The 14,822-nt window shown below is 48.9% G+C and overlaps 1 protein-coding gene across 1 annotated transcript in view; it reads left to right on the top strand.

Annotated features, from left to right (window-relative positions):
• The window catches only part of RUBCN (rubicon autophagy regulator), a 56,490-nt gene that overhangs the window by 36,798 nt on the left and 4,870 nt on the right, over nucleotides 1-14,822 (top strand). The window contains exons 13-17 of the mRNA XM_056849745.1: nucleotides 6,353-6,413; nucleotides 6,596-6,728; nucleotides 11,356-11,501; nucleotides 12,684-12,748; nucleotides 14,192-14,430. Of these exons, the coding sequence (XP_056705723.1) occupies nucleotides 6,353-6,413; nucleotides 6,596-6,728; nucleotides 11,356-11,501; nucleotides 12,684-12,748; nucleotides 14,192-14,430 (644 nt within the window). The remainder of the gene's footprint in view (nucleotides 1-6,352; nucleotides 6,414-6,595; nucleotides 6,729-11,355; nucleotides 11,502-12,683; nucleotides 12,749-14,191; nucleotides 14,431-14,822) is intronic.

The following is a 14,822-nucleotide window of genomic DNA, read 5'->3' on the forward strand; positions in this document are numbered from 1 at the left end:
TGATCGGCAGGTGCAGAGCCTGGACAGGGCAGAGCCAGGGAGGAAGGCCCACGTGGAGTCTTGGGAGGAAGGGCACGGAAATGAGGGAAGGTTCTTTTGAGCCCTCGCAGGAGGCGGGGCTAGGGACACTGGGGAGGGGGGAAGGGGTGGAGACACAGGTATATAAGGCACACTGAGGGCAGAGGCCGAGGACGATGCAGGCTGCTGTAGGTTCCCATCACGGGGGACGCAGTAGCTGGGAACGAGGAGAGTTCTTCATCCTCTGTCCCATCTGAGGCTGAGGGAGCTCCAGATGAAGGGGGGGGGCAAACCTGGAGGGGGTCAGCGGGGAGACAAAGGGGACACGTCCTCACAGCCTCTAAGGTGCTCCTGGACTTGAATCTCATGCCTACGCTGTCTGCTGAGAAGAGTTGCAGTTATTTGATCCAAAGCCAGAGGAATGAGAAAATGCAATAGAAGGGGCAACTGTCCAGGACTGGAGAAAATTTTTGCAGTGACTGCAAACGTCACTTGATTGGCTGGAGGCATTGAAGCTTCTGTTATGTATTGGTTCTCTCGACAAGGATAACTCTGTCAAATGTGAAAGCTCCTCATCACAGCAGGTTGCCTTCATCTGGATGGCCCAGGCTAGCCTGATCTTGGAAGCTAAGCAGGGTCGGCCTTGGTTAGTATGTGGATGGGAGACCGCCGAGGAAGTCCAGGGTTGCTATGCAGAGGCAGGCAATGGCAAACCTCCTCTGAAAGTCCCTTGCCTTGAAAGCCACATGAGGGGTAGCCATACAACGGCTGCGACTTGACTGCACCTCCCCCTGGCCTAGATAGCCCAGGCTAGCCTGATCTCATCAGATCTCGGAAGCTAAGCAGGGTCAGCCCTGGTTAGTAATTGGATGGGAGACCACCCAGGAAGCCCAGGGTCTCTGTGCAGAGGAAGGCAATGGCAAACCACCCCTGTTACTCTCTTGCCTTGAAAACCCTATGGGGACGCCATAAGTCGGCTGTGACTTGACAGCACTTTACACAAACACAAAATCGGAATGGGGAGAGATCTTCCTGTGATGACTTCTTCGCCATATGAAGTTGGCTGTCTGCCTGGCATAACTGCCTCCTGAAATGAAGGGCGGGATGCCAGTTTTAAAAACCAGAAGTGTGAAGGGGTGCTTTCCCTGCTTTGAAAATTAATAAGTAGGAACTGCAGAGAGACCGGCCACACCAATCCAGGAAAGTCGCCTAATCATAGAATCATAGTTGGAAAAGACCACCAGGGTCATCTAGTCCAACCTCCTGCGCAATGCAGGAAATTCACAACTACCTCCACAGCCCCAGTGACCCCTACTCCATGCTCAGAAGATGGCCAAGATGCCTCCCTCTCATGATCTGCCTAAGGTCATAGAATCCGCATTGCTGACAGATGGCCATCTAACCTCTTCTTAAAAACCTCCAGGGAAGGTGAGCTCACCACCTCCCGAGGAAGCCTGTTCCACTGAAGAAGCACTCTTAACTATTAAAAAATTCTTCCTAATGTCTAGACGGAAACTCTTGATTTAATTTCAACCCGTTGGTTCTGGTCCATAGACATGAAGTGGATGAGATAGTGTTCCCCAACTCCTTTGGAAAGCATTTGGTCAGGTTTTCTCCCTGGCGTGAGCAACTAAGTGACCTGGTCTGGTTGACTATAAGCGATTTGTTCTTCTCTCTGCCGTTCCCTTGGCCTGCCTTCACACACGGAAGACCCGAAGAAGGAACAAGCATAGTAGCAGAATATCTGTGGACATTCCCGCCGTAGGGTTTGGGTGTGTATCACATGCACATTAGAACTCCCCTGTGCAGGGAATAGGGAATTCTGTGGCTGTTTCATTCAATCCCAGAAAAGTGCTGAAATGAGCTCATTGTCTCTGGAGGTGTAAAATGTACATGTGCTTCCCCCCTCCCTCCCGTCCTTTCTGCTGACATGAGATATTTTGTCATCACCGTATCATGCAGATGGTAACGATGGATCTAACCTGATTCAAATGTCCAAGAACGGCCTATCAGTCTCAATGGCTTCCTTGTTTTCAGGTACACCTCACTCCGTGTCCGTCAGTCTGTGCGTCATTTGGGAAGATCCCGCTTGGGATGCCCAAATAAGTGTCTCCTTGTAGAGCTCCCGTGTTTCCAAATCCCCTCGCTTGCTTTTCCTTTAATCACTGTAACCGCAAACAACCCCACAGGGCTAAAAAAAAAGGTTGAAATGATTTTCACGGCGCGCTATAGCAACACTGCAAATGCATGATTGTTGTAAGCTGAGAGCGTACACCGAACAAGCATATCGTGGAGTTATTCGGCAGAGGTGAAGTACAAAGTTGAAGCTAGCCGCTTCTGGTGGTGTCTGAAGCTCAATTGCTTTCCAGTTGTGGACAGGAATGTAAGAGACCTAATCCTGGGTCCAGAATTCTGTTTCCAACAGAACACAACAGCACACTGGCTAATCTGTAATTATTAAAATGGTAGCAGATTCTGTGGCCTCCTAGGATCATACAACTGTGGATGAAAGGAAAAGATATTTCATTTGAAAAAGAAAGCATCTTCTCAGTGATTGACTCCATTCCCTGTCGCTTATTTGGATTTTGGACTTGTGATATATTTTGCCCACTTGAGGGCAATTGAACTGGTTTGCTATTGTTTAAGTTAATGTTATGTTGTTATTGTTATCTATTCTGTGACCTATTTGAATCTGCTACCATTATAATAATTAGAGATTAGCCAGCAAGCTGTTGTGTTCTGTCGAGGCTCCCATATTACAGCATAGGTTTTTCTTTCTGTTAGTATCCAATCGTATCTAGGCAGAGGGATGAATGGCTCATAAGCAAGGCTCCATGATGTAATAGTCATGCCTTGAGATCTGTACAGTTTGATTTGCTTGTGCCATTTACCCTGGATGGGCGTGAACAGCCTTTAGAGAAGAAAAACATATACAGGCATACCTCGTTTTATTGCGCTTCGCTGTATTGAGCTTTGCAGATATTGCATTTTTTAACAAATTGTAGGTTTGTGGCAACCCTGCGTCGAGCGAGTCTTATCGATGCCATTTTTCCAACAGCCTGTGCTCACTTTGTGTCTCCGTGTCACATTTTTAGCAATAAAGTATTTTTAATTAAGAAATGTACATTGTTGTTTTTAGACATAATGCTATTGCAAACCTAATAGACTACAGTATAGTGCAAACATAACCTTTATATGTACTGGGAAACCAAAAAAATTTGTGTGACCCGCTTTATTCCGATATTCACTTTATTACTGTGGTCTGTAACCAAACCCGCAATATCTCCAAGGTATGCCTGTACACCTCTCCTGTGTAAGTTTAGTACAAATATTTGTCTGCACACATATCTGGAAGCCGCCTCATATGTGTACTAGCCCTGCATCACTGAATAGACCCAGTTTGCTTCAAAGCATCTTTACCCGTGAGTGCCCGTTATGCCACCTTAGCTTTCACTGAGCAGTTCATCCTTTGTCTGGGCTGTACCCCTTCAGATTGCAGGGCATGGGCTCACCTGGCTGAATGTGCCTCCGTACAAAAAATAATTCACGCATGTAGATGTTAAAGAAAAGGCTAGTCTAGAATCTCTGACCTGGACCTCATCAGATCTCGGTAGCTAAGGTGGGTCTGCCCTGGTTAGTTCTTGGATGGGAGTTGTCGATAAAGCCCAGGGTGGCTACGCAGAGGCAAGCGGTGGCAAACCCCCTCTGAACATATCTCGCCTTGAAAACCCTATGGGTTTGCCAGCGTGGTGTAGTGGTTAAGAGCGGTGGTTTGGAGCGGTGGACTCTAATCTGGTGAACCGGGTTGGTTTCCCCACTCCTCCACATGAAGCCAGCTGGATGGTTTTGGGCTAGTCACAGCTCTCTTAGAGCTCTCTCAGCCCCACCTACGCTCACTAAGTACTTCAAACTCCTTTTTGTAAAGCTGCCAAGGCCGTAAGATAAGGCCACCTGGCAAGCTGCAGCACAGGGTTGAGGAGGGGCTGTGGCTCAGTGGTAGAGCATCTGCTTGGCATGCAGAAGGTCCCAGATTCAATCCCCAGCAGCATCTCCAGTTAAAGGGTCTAGGCAAGTAGGTGATGTGAAAGACCTCTGCCTGAGACTCTGGAGAGCCACTGCCGGTCTGAGTACACAATACTGACTTTGATGGACCAAGGCAGACCTTCAGTAGAAGGCAGCTTCATGTATTCAATACCTGCTCAGGGAAAGTGTTTGTTCATTCATCCATTTCCAAGATTTGTATCCTGCCTTTCTGCCCTTACAAAGGCCGCCAAGACAGACAACAATTTAAAATATACAAGATAAAAATCACATTTTAAAACCATTGAAATCAACCCTTTCCCCAAAACACACGTCATTAAAACAATTAAAAAACAGATACGTACAAAACATAAAACCAGCAATTAAAACACTAGGTAGGAAGGAGAGATCATCGAGAGAATGCGAAACGAAACAAAAGTCTCCCCCTCCTGGCCGAAGGTGGCGGCAGAAGGAGGCAGGCAAGTCTCTCTGAGGAGAGAGTTCCAGAGCTTTGGTGCCACAACCTGGAAGTCCCTTTCCTGGGTTGTCCACCCCACCTAATCTCAGAAGGCGGGGGTGCTTATAACAGGGCCTCCGAAGGTGACTGCTGGGTTTGGGCAGGCTCATAGGGGACGAGGTTCTTCTTCAGGTGTGTCGGTCCCACACCGTATGGGCCCTCAAAGGTCATGACCAGTACCCTTGAATTGTGCCCGGAAAGAAATTGGGGACCAGTGCAGATGAGCTAAGACGAGAGTGATCTGATCCCTACGACCGGCTCCAGTTGACATCCTGGGTGCAGCTTTCTGCAGTAACTGAAGCTTCCGAACTCTGAGTTGCTCAGCACATGTGAAAGCTTCTATATACTAACAACCTTGCTGACTTCTATTTCCATGTGTGTTTCTCTGGGTGATTAACAATGAATTAACTCTTTCCCCCCCATGTCCCCCCATGTAGATCGCCAGCCTTTCTGTCCTTATCCCCGTTCTAATCTTGCTTGCTTCCCGCACTTCTAGGCCTCTTTGCTTGCTTACTTCTGGTAGCGGTAGATGATGCAGATCTGGGGGGGGGGGGAAGCCACGCAGCCAGTGAAATCAGCACGCTAAGTCAGACCGATGGTCCGTCCGGCTCAGCGGCCGGCCTGCTGGCCCCGTAGATGTTTGTGAAGTGCAGGCTCGCTCCCATATTGCGAGTCCACAGCCAGGGGCTCCTGTATTTAAAACAGAAGTTGCTGTTCTGGCCACCACAGCCAGTAGTTCTCTGTGTAGCTCATTTTAAAAAGCCATTTTTAAAAAGCCGAGATCCTGCCCAAATACAATGCCAGAAGAGGCTGTGTGTATTTTAAAGCAAGGATGGCTGATTCCTTCAGCCTCATAGCCCAGACTACCCTTGATCCGAGGTGCTGGAGGGGGGGGTGGAGTGCACCCCCCCGCATCTGGACCCAGGGAGACCCTTTCCCCTCCCTCCTAAACTGAAGAACTTGCCGGTTCACCCTGTCCTGTTGGGAAGCAGCTATTTGTTTCCTGGGATTCGGGGCGCCCATCTAGTTAGTCAGAGGATCAGACTTGCATGCTTTGGATCTCCCCGTGTACCAATGCTGCCCAGGCCGAAAACAAAGCACGAGATGCCCCCGTCATGCCCATGAAGCACCATCCTGATCAAGGCTAGGGTTGCTGACCTCCAGGTGGCACCTGGAGATCTCCCGCAATTACAGTGGATCTCCAGACGATCAAGATCAGTTCAGTTCCCCTGGAGAAAATGGATGCTTTGGAGGGTGGACTCCATGGCATTGTACCCCGCTGAGTCCCCTCCCCAAACACTGCCCTTCTCCAGGATCCACCCCCAAAATCTGCAGGTATTTTTCAACCCAGAGCTGGCAACCTTAGCTGTGACCACACACCCCCTCATCTCCTGGTGGGAAGGCAGCGGCCTTCTAAGCAGCAGTGCCTTCTGCTTCCAACCTGGCACAAGGAGGGGCGGAAGAAATTAGATAACGTTAGGACAACAGATTGAGTGCACGCCCTGGGCCATGAGTTAGCCGTTCCTCGTGTCTGGCCTCCAAATTTGCCTGCTTCTTGAGCGTGCTAGCCTTTTTGGCTAGAAGCCTTGGTCCATACTCCCAGGAGCGTGAAGTTCTCCATATACTGAGCACAGGGCAGAGTTTTAGCCGACCCATTTGAGCAAGCACCTGTCCCAGCTGTAGATCAGTTGCTTATTTAAAATAAGGGGGGTTATAGTCCCAGCTGAAATCCATCCAACGTGCTCATAGTCATATATGGTGTTTTTTTTTCTCTCCCCTTGCCATACTGTGACTTAGATGCAGATATCAAGAGGAACGCAGCTCCCAGCAAGAAGGCCTTCCTCTCCTCTGGCTCCAGGTATGTATCTTCATTTTTAGAGGGGAATAGTACCATGGTTAGTTCCTCTCTGTGTTCTCCTTAGGGTTGCCAGGTGGGCTTTGGGGAAGGACTTGGGAGTGGAGAGAGGATGCAGCACCATGCAGGAGTTTTCTTCTTGGACTTCTGGTTGATATAATCACTGCTGCTTCTTTATCCAGCAGCTTCCACTCCTTCCTTCACTCGAACTCGGCAGAGGCTGTGGCCATGGGCCTGCTGAAGCAGTTCGAAGGGATGCAGCTTCCCGCCGCCTCGGAGCTGGAGTGGCTCGTGCCGGAGCGTGACGCCCCACAAAAGGTAGGATTTCTCCAGCTTTGTTCCAGTTTGCGGACCAAAGTGTGGTCCCACCAGTGTGGTGTAGCGGTTAAGAGTGGCAGTTGGTTTCCTCACTCCTCCACGTGAAGCCTGCTGGGTGACCTTGGGCCAGTCATAGTTCTCTAAGAGCTCCCTCAGCCCCACCTACCTCCCAAGGTGTCTGTTGTAGGGAGGGAAAGGGAAGGCGATGGTAAGCTGGTTTGAGTCTCCTTAAAAGGTAGAGAAAAGCAGAGTATAAAAATCAACTCTTCTCCTTCCTTCTTTCTTCTTCTTCCTTCTTCTTTTTTTTCCCTTGGGAACTTTCCAGAGCTAGTGTGTTGAGACCTTTATGTCTCCAAGGCCTTAGGTTCGTCCAGTTCGCTGGGGATGAGGGCAGGTTATAAATTTGAAAAAGTAAATAAAAATAAATAAATATGTGCACAGCTGGCCCAAGAAATCTTTTTCATGCCCTGCTCCCACTAATGAACATGCAAGAGAATTGTCCAAGTGCCTGATTGAAATTATTGGGAGCTGAATGAGACTCTGGTCTGCAGCTTATATTTGAAACAGCCAGGTGGGTTGTTCAACATGGAACAGATATGCATCCGTTGCCCCCTTTGATGTAGCAAAGTTTGGGCCAGGCGGGTTGATCGCTTTCCTGGGTCCTGGTAGAGCTGCCTCCCTAATCCCGAGACAAGGCCGGTGAGCTCAGAAGAGGCCTTTGGGCCCCTGCTTTGATTCTGCCCCGCTGTCCACTGTGGGTGACAGTTGACCGGTCCTTCAGCAGGCGAAGCGAAGCGAGGCAGGTCAACGGAGGGCCTCGCAAAAGGGCTTCTCTGTGTGCCTAACTGCAAGAGAAGGCACTGAATAGCGCAGGGCAGCCTGAATTAGCTCCAACAGCAGCACAGACAGCCTGTCGTGTCTACTGCTGATGTCCCCCTGGCAGCTTCTCCGACCTGTTAGCTCCAGAGTCTCGCAACGCCCCTGATCTGCAACTCGCTGTTGGTTTTCAGGGCCCAAGGCTGACTCTGAAAAAGATCTTTAAGCGGCCCCAGTGGTATAAGAAAAGGCAGCTTTCCAAAAAGCTACGGCTGGTAACGTCCGATGGGGAGTGTGCTTGCTCACCGTGTGCTCTAACAGCCTTTATTAAATGCCCGTCTAGAACGCCAGGGTGTGCGTGTTGTGTGTGGCTCTGCACTCCTTGGATGAAAGGGCTTGGTTTGCAGTAGAGGTCTATAGGCAGGGCTGTTCACTCTCTTAAGTCAAAAGAGTTCAAATTCACGCCAGGCCAACAGTAATTCTGCAATTTTAAACTGCAAGGTTTGATCTGCTCCTCATCTTTGTGGGGTGTTGGTGGAATTTGACACGGTGGTATTGCACAGCAAGTCAGTGGCAGAAGGAAAGGTTGGACTATAGTCGGACGAGTACTCCACAATAAGAGTGTAAAACACAGAATCTAAATGTAGAACAGTATGAGAACCTCCTTTTTTATGTTTGTCTGAAAAAAGAGTAAGGGACCAACTGCAAGAAAAGCAAAAACCTAAAAACTTAAAAGTAAAAAAGCAAATATATCTCTTTTCAAATACCACTAAAAACAAACAAACTAGAATGAATGAGCCAAAAAGGAAAACGCTCATAAGAGCCAAAAAGGAAAACACCGATAAAATGAATTTTCTGTTAATATATACATACACAATACATGAAATACATGTCTAGTTAATAAAATTTCTGGCAGGGTATAAGCTTTCATAAGTCGAAGTGAGCTGTGACTTATGAAAGCTTATACCCTGCCAGAAATTTGGTTAGTCTTTAAGGTGCTTCTGGACTTTTGCTCTTTTCTACTGCTGCAATCAGACAAACACGGCTGCCCATCATGATCTGCCTCGAGATAATGACACATAAGAAAAAAACATGTTTTGGCCACAAGTCTTTGTCAGTGGTTAAGACGGAACATCTACCCAACCACATCCACAGAGATTTTGTGTGTAATGCTGATCCAATGAAAGAAAGAAGTTCAACTCAAAAATCCTCAAATCTCCTGTATATAACACTATCAATGAATGAAAAAAATATTTTTTAAAAACCAAAATTGTGTCTTTTACATCCAAAGACGCCACCTCGATACACTCTGTTTTCCCTCTCTTTGAGGAATATTCCAGGAGGCTTAAGCAGCTTTGAGTGCGAAACACACTCACCTCAGGCTGGGTTGGGCAGGTGATTGCCTCTCCTCTCCATTACTGTGTCCTAGCAGACTGGCTCATAGGGAACAGGTTTTCCGAGGCTTGCAGACTCACTATTAGAGCAAATCAAATGCTGTTATTATTGTAGAGATACAAATACTATTGTGTAGGTCAGGGAATGAGGAAATGGGTTCAGAGTAGGCAAAATCTAAAGATCTTGCCTGTACACAAGAGAGCCAGTGTGGTATAGTGGTTAAGAGCGGTGGTCTCTAATCTGGTGAACCAGGGTGGTTTCCCCACTCCTACCCATGAATCCAGCTGGTTGACCTTGGTCTAGTCACAGCTCTCTTAGAGCTCTCTCAGCCCCACCTACCTCACAAGGTGTCTGTTGTGGGGAGAGGAAGGGAAGGAGATTGCAACCCGATTTGATTCTCCTTAAAAAAGACAGAGAAAGTCGACATATAAAATCAAATTCTTAATCGTCTCCCCCTCTGGAGCGGATTATTCAGAGTAGGCTGACGCAAGTGCATTTGCTTAACACCTCCTTCAGACTGCAAAATTGGATGTAATGGTGCAGAGCCCACATGCGATCTACACCCTATAGAAGAGAGAAGTTCCTGGAAGGCACCAACTGGGGGGTCAATAGGGGGGTTGCAGAAACAGAACAGCCCTGTTTATACCTTGCTGCATATTAAGGGTCCACCCAGAGCCCGTCTATGCCTTTTAGCGCTGTTGGAAGGGACTAATAGCACCAGCTTGAGCCCTTGTAACATGGCTGATGGGCGACACTCAGCTTCTCTTGCTGCCGTTTCTCTCCTCACCCCTCACTAATGGGTCCCGCGTCGGCTTTGCAGAGGTGCTTCCGTGGCGTGACCCCTGGTTCTGCTCTTGGGCGCTTCCCAGGAGATGCTCTTATTTGCCAGTTAGCCATAGCTTAGAGCATTGGCACCCATTCTCTTTAAAGATTGCTTAGTTTATGTCAAGGGGAAGTTGGTTTCCCCCCCCCCCCAACAATTAAGAATAACAGATACCATCAGGCAGGACTGGGTTTTTGCCCTGAGGGAGCATAAAATTTGGAAGCCAGAAAATCTCAGAATCTTTAAAGGGGTGGGGGGTGGGAGCCAGATGAGACAGCTGCAGAGAAAACAAAAAACCCAAGGGGGTGAGGTATGATCTATTTAAATCAATTGTTTTGCTGCCAAATAAGGTGGGGTTATTTGTACTGGCCGTCTACCACTGTATGTGGAAGAGCTGTTAGAAGAATGTGATGGGATCGCCATGAGTTGGCTGCGACTTGACGGCACTGTTCACCTCCACCGGCTGGAGGCTGCTTGGCCAAATCTGCCTACATAAATTGGCCTTTAATTTGCTAAGCCAGAAGCAAGAGAAGTCTGTGGGAGGGCTGGTGAGTGGGTGTGGTAAAAGGATCTACTGTGTCCCCCCCCCCCGACACTACATGAGATAGAGGGAGGGGACCCACCACCCTCCATGCCCATCTCCAAGTCCTCCATTTTTAACATTAGTCACTGATCAGGGGTGCAGATGTTCAAGGGTTAGAACAGGGATGTCAAACATAAGGGCCAGGGGCCGCATCCGTCCCCTTGAGAGCTCTTACCTGGCCCGCAAGCCAGCCGAAGCAGCCACCCCCACCATCTCAATCTGGACTGGCGAGGCATGGCTCCACCTGACCAAGTGACGTTTATATCATATCCAGCCCTCGTAACAATTGAGTTCGACACCCCTGGGTTAGAATGTAGCCGTTTCTGTTCCCCCAGTAATGACAGACGAGAAGTGCCTAATCAAAGGCGTCCTCTTTTATGTTCCCTTGCACTGGATAAGAGAATTGGGAAGAGCTACTACTTTGCTTCTCAGCAGGGGAACAAATTTATTTATTTACTTACTCATGTTATTTATAGTTAATACAGTAGTCAGGATGGGACAGTCAGTAAACAATGTAATAGAGGTAGGGTTGTAGAACCAACCAGATGTCCACAAACAGCACTGAAGCAAAGCTTAAGTATTAACACTGACACATTAAATGACACAAAATTCCATAGTAGGATCCTAGGTTCAACAAGCTTATACACAGTCGTATAGACTATAAAGTCCCTAATTTCCCCCCCAAGTAATTTTGTGACTCGTTTAGTACAACGCACTTCTATTGCCTGCGTAGGAAAGCCAGCAGCAATTTCAATTGCATATGAAGTTGTCAGTGCATTAATTCTGCATTGAGTATAGCTTTATTACTGTAAATAGCTACTCATCCAACTCAAGGGATACAGGAACGATTGTTTCCCCTGCTCCTTTTCTTTGGGTGTCTGGAGTGGAACAAAGGCTCTTAAGAGGGATGGGAATGCTGATACCGTTGGAGCCACACTCGATGGGTAAAATGGTATGCATTTGTGTGGCGTGGGTCCTGGCGCTGACCCCCTCTCTTTGTCCTCTTGCAGCTGTTGCCAATTCCAGATTCCGTGCCCATCTCCCCTGACGACGGGGAGCACGCCGATATTTACAAACTCCGAATCCGGGTCCGTGGGAATCTGGAATGGGCGCCCCCACGGCCGCAGATCATCTTCAACATCCATTCAGCACCAACGTAAGAAGAAAGACTATTTCAAGCCTTCAGCAATGTGTGTGTGTGTGTGTGTGTGTGTCCCTGGATATGCAGCTATGCTCAAAACAGGGTTTGTCTCCAAGACAGCAAAAAGCTAGCCAAAGGGAGCTTAGACTCTGGAAAGCTCATACCCCCCAAATCTTGTTGGTCTCTAAGGTGCTGCTGGACTTGAATCTAGCTCTTCTCCTATTAAGGGCTAAATGCTGTTCAGAGAGCTTGTTGGAGCGAAAGACGCTCCAGGCTATGCCTACCAGCCGCCTTGTGTCCCTTAGGAAGAAAGGTGGGCTAGAAACTTTTAAAAAATGCATCCATTTCATAAAATAAGATGCTTGGTGGGGAGGGGTTCCCATGAAAGCATTTGTCTCTTCTCTAGACCATGCCTTGGCCTGATGGCCCTTGACGTGAGATCTAGAGATCTGCATTCAAGTCCCCTTATAGGAGTGGTTCTCAGTCTAGCCCAGGGGTGTCAAACATAAGGCCCGGGGGCCAGATTTGGTCCCTTGAGAGCTCTTATCTGGCCTGTGAGCCAGTCATGGCAGCCACCTCCTCCAGTCCTAATCTGGGCTTGCGATCCCAGCGCAGGCTCATCAGCCGAGGCAGCCACCCCCACCCCAACCCCAATCTGGGATGGGGTGAGCCCACTGCTGGTGAGCCAGCCGAGGCAACCACCATCCCCATCCTGGTCCTGATTTGGGCTGGCGAGGCATGGCCCGGCCTGACCGAGTGACATTTATGTCATATCCAGCCCTCGTAACAAATATGTTCGACCTCCCTGGCCTAGACCTATACTCTGTCTGTTGGTCCTCATTGTCCCATCCTCTGGTTGTCTTGCTTCAATGGCTGCCAGGGAAATCTTTCTGGTACAGCAGCTGCAGGGGAGGGCTTTTTAAATGTCTGCAGGGGCCCAGTTTGGCTTGGGAAGCAACGTGGGGTGGTGGGCAGGAGCCTCTCCTTCCCACACAACGTGGTCCTGAGCTGTATGGGACTGCTTGGTGGCTGTGGGGAAAGTGACTCGGACCCTGTTAAAAATCATATTGTCATCTGACCATAAATTCCCCTTGCAGATGTCCCCAGCAGGCCCTTGTTAAGAAATGTTCAGCGAACCTGACTAGTAGCGGGCATGTATTTTGTTCTGTTTATCATCGCTATTTTGTCCCTGGTTAGGCGGAAAGTGGTGGTGGCGAAGCAGAATTATCGCTGTGCGGGCTGTGGAATCAGGACAGACCCCGGTGAGTTCTAGAGACTCTTTATCATTGCTTGTGTCCTCGATTTCAAAGGTTTGACGCAGTTCAGGTTTTTAAAGGCCAGGATGCCGTTCTGTCTGTGAAGGAATGGACTCACAAGCCTTCCCGGTTACTTTGAGTTGCTCTCCGGGAGATCAGGAAACACTGCAGCCATGCCACCCTTTTGCCTTGCTCCTCAGGAGTGCCAAAAGCAATCAGGGTAACAACCAGTGTTGCTAGCAATTCTGAGAGTATCTCCTGCTGAACGGAGTTGCGTATCTGTTACTCTGTACCTGCACTGCTGCTTAAAGTCTCCACCTATTTGCCACACCTCCTGCTTTACACCTTCACACTGGTTTGGAGGCCATCTGTTGTTGCTTATTAATTTTCGTGGTATCGTGCACCAGGGATGGCGAGCTTACCTGCTGCCCCTCCTGATTACTGCACTTCCAGTATTTCCCGTTCAGCATTCTCATAGTTCTCATGGTTGGGACTTCTCCCCATTGTCCTTTGCAATGTAAACAAGATGGAGTCCCCAGGGGTTAAGCCTGAGTCCCACACAGCATGTGCCTCTCCAAAGTGCTGATCAAGATGGAAGAGCTTCTTCTGTGTCCATATAGGCTCCCCTTGGGAGAGTCTCTCTTCTCTACCCCAGTCATTGAGCCCTTCCTGCCATAAGAGGAAGGGTTTAGTGTGTAGCCGTTTGGCTCCTAGCAGCTTCTATACCTTTGGGTGTGACATTTAAGCCCTAGTGTGAGAGGATGAAACCATTAGAGCCATTGTCGTATCTAATGCTCTGCGCTGCTTGGGGCTGGATGGTTCCTCCCCCAGGCCTCTCTTTCCTGCAAGCTCTGAGGTTGCAGCTGGGTTTCATCGCACAAACAGAGTGCAGTCATAATGACTGAAATGTTGGGTGGAGGGCATGTCGCCAGCGTTCCCGTGGACACCGTGGTGCCTGCCAGCACCGTTCCATGTGCCCGCCACGTGTTTTTTGGAAAGTGGCTGGGGACAAGTGGGACTTTTACACAGCAAGGCTTCTGATTGGTCATTGGGAGTTTGATCTTTCCTATGTCAGCTCAGTTCAGTTTATTTACAGTCATTTGACCAGCAAATATCAGTGCAATTTCCTGTGTGAGTGAAGGAAGCTGCGGCAGCCACTTTGTGGTTGGCTCCCCCTCCTGCGGCAGCTATTTTAGGACTGTGCCCACCACACTGTGTCAGAATTCTGTGGGCAGAAGGTGCCCACAGGCTGAAAAAAGTTTAGGGACCTTTACTCCATACCCATCTGTGCATGCAATGTGCTGTACAGAAATAGGACTCATAACACATCCTTCTTGGGCAGTACCCTTTTTCTTGTTCTTGATACGATTGGACGGACCAGGTCCTCCTGACTCCCCAGGGAAAGGCTAAGAGTTCTCTCCTCCTCCCCCGCCTCCCCACCACTTACAGATTACATCAAGCGCATGCGCTACTGTGAGTACCTGGGCAAATACTTCTGCCAGTGCTGCCATGAGAATGCCCAGATGGTCATTCCCAGCCGCATACTGCGCAAGTGGGACTTCAGCAAGTATTACGTCAGCAACTTCTCCAAGGACCTGCTGAGCAAGATCTGGAGCGACCCCCTCTTCAACGTGCAGGACATCAACGCCGCCCTCTACCGCAAGGTCAAGCCGCTCAACCAAGTCCGGGTAAGTCGGGCTGAGCTTTCCATGCCACGGGTTTCATTCTGTGATGTACCGCTTGGATTGTCCGGCTTCCTCCCAAAGGATCCTGGGAGTTGTAGTCCAGCAGAGTTGCTGAAACGTAAATTAGAAATACAGTTCTCGGGATTTCCAAAAGAGAAGGAACAGCTGCCCAATCAGTTTAGCTCTATCCTATGAGGAAAGGTTGAAGGAGCTGGGTATGTTTACCCTGAAGAGGAGAAGACTGAGAGGGGATATGATAGCCATCTTCAAGTACTTGAACGGCTGTCGTATAGAGGATGGTGCTCAGTTGTTTTCTGTTGCCCCGGAAGGTCGAACCAGAGCCATCTAGACATTAGGAAGAATTTTCTAACAGTTGGAGCGGTTCCTCAGTAGAA

Source organism: Euleptes europaea, chromosome 5, assembly GCF_029931775.1.
Source record: "Euleptes europaea isolate rEulEur1 chromosome 5, rEulEur1.hap1, whole genome shotgun sequence".
In the NCBI taxonomy this organism is placed as follows: domain Eukaryota; kingdom Metazoa; phylum Chordata; class Lepidosauria; order Squamata; family Sphaerodactylidae; genus Euleptes; species Euleptes europaea.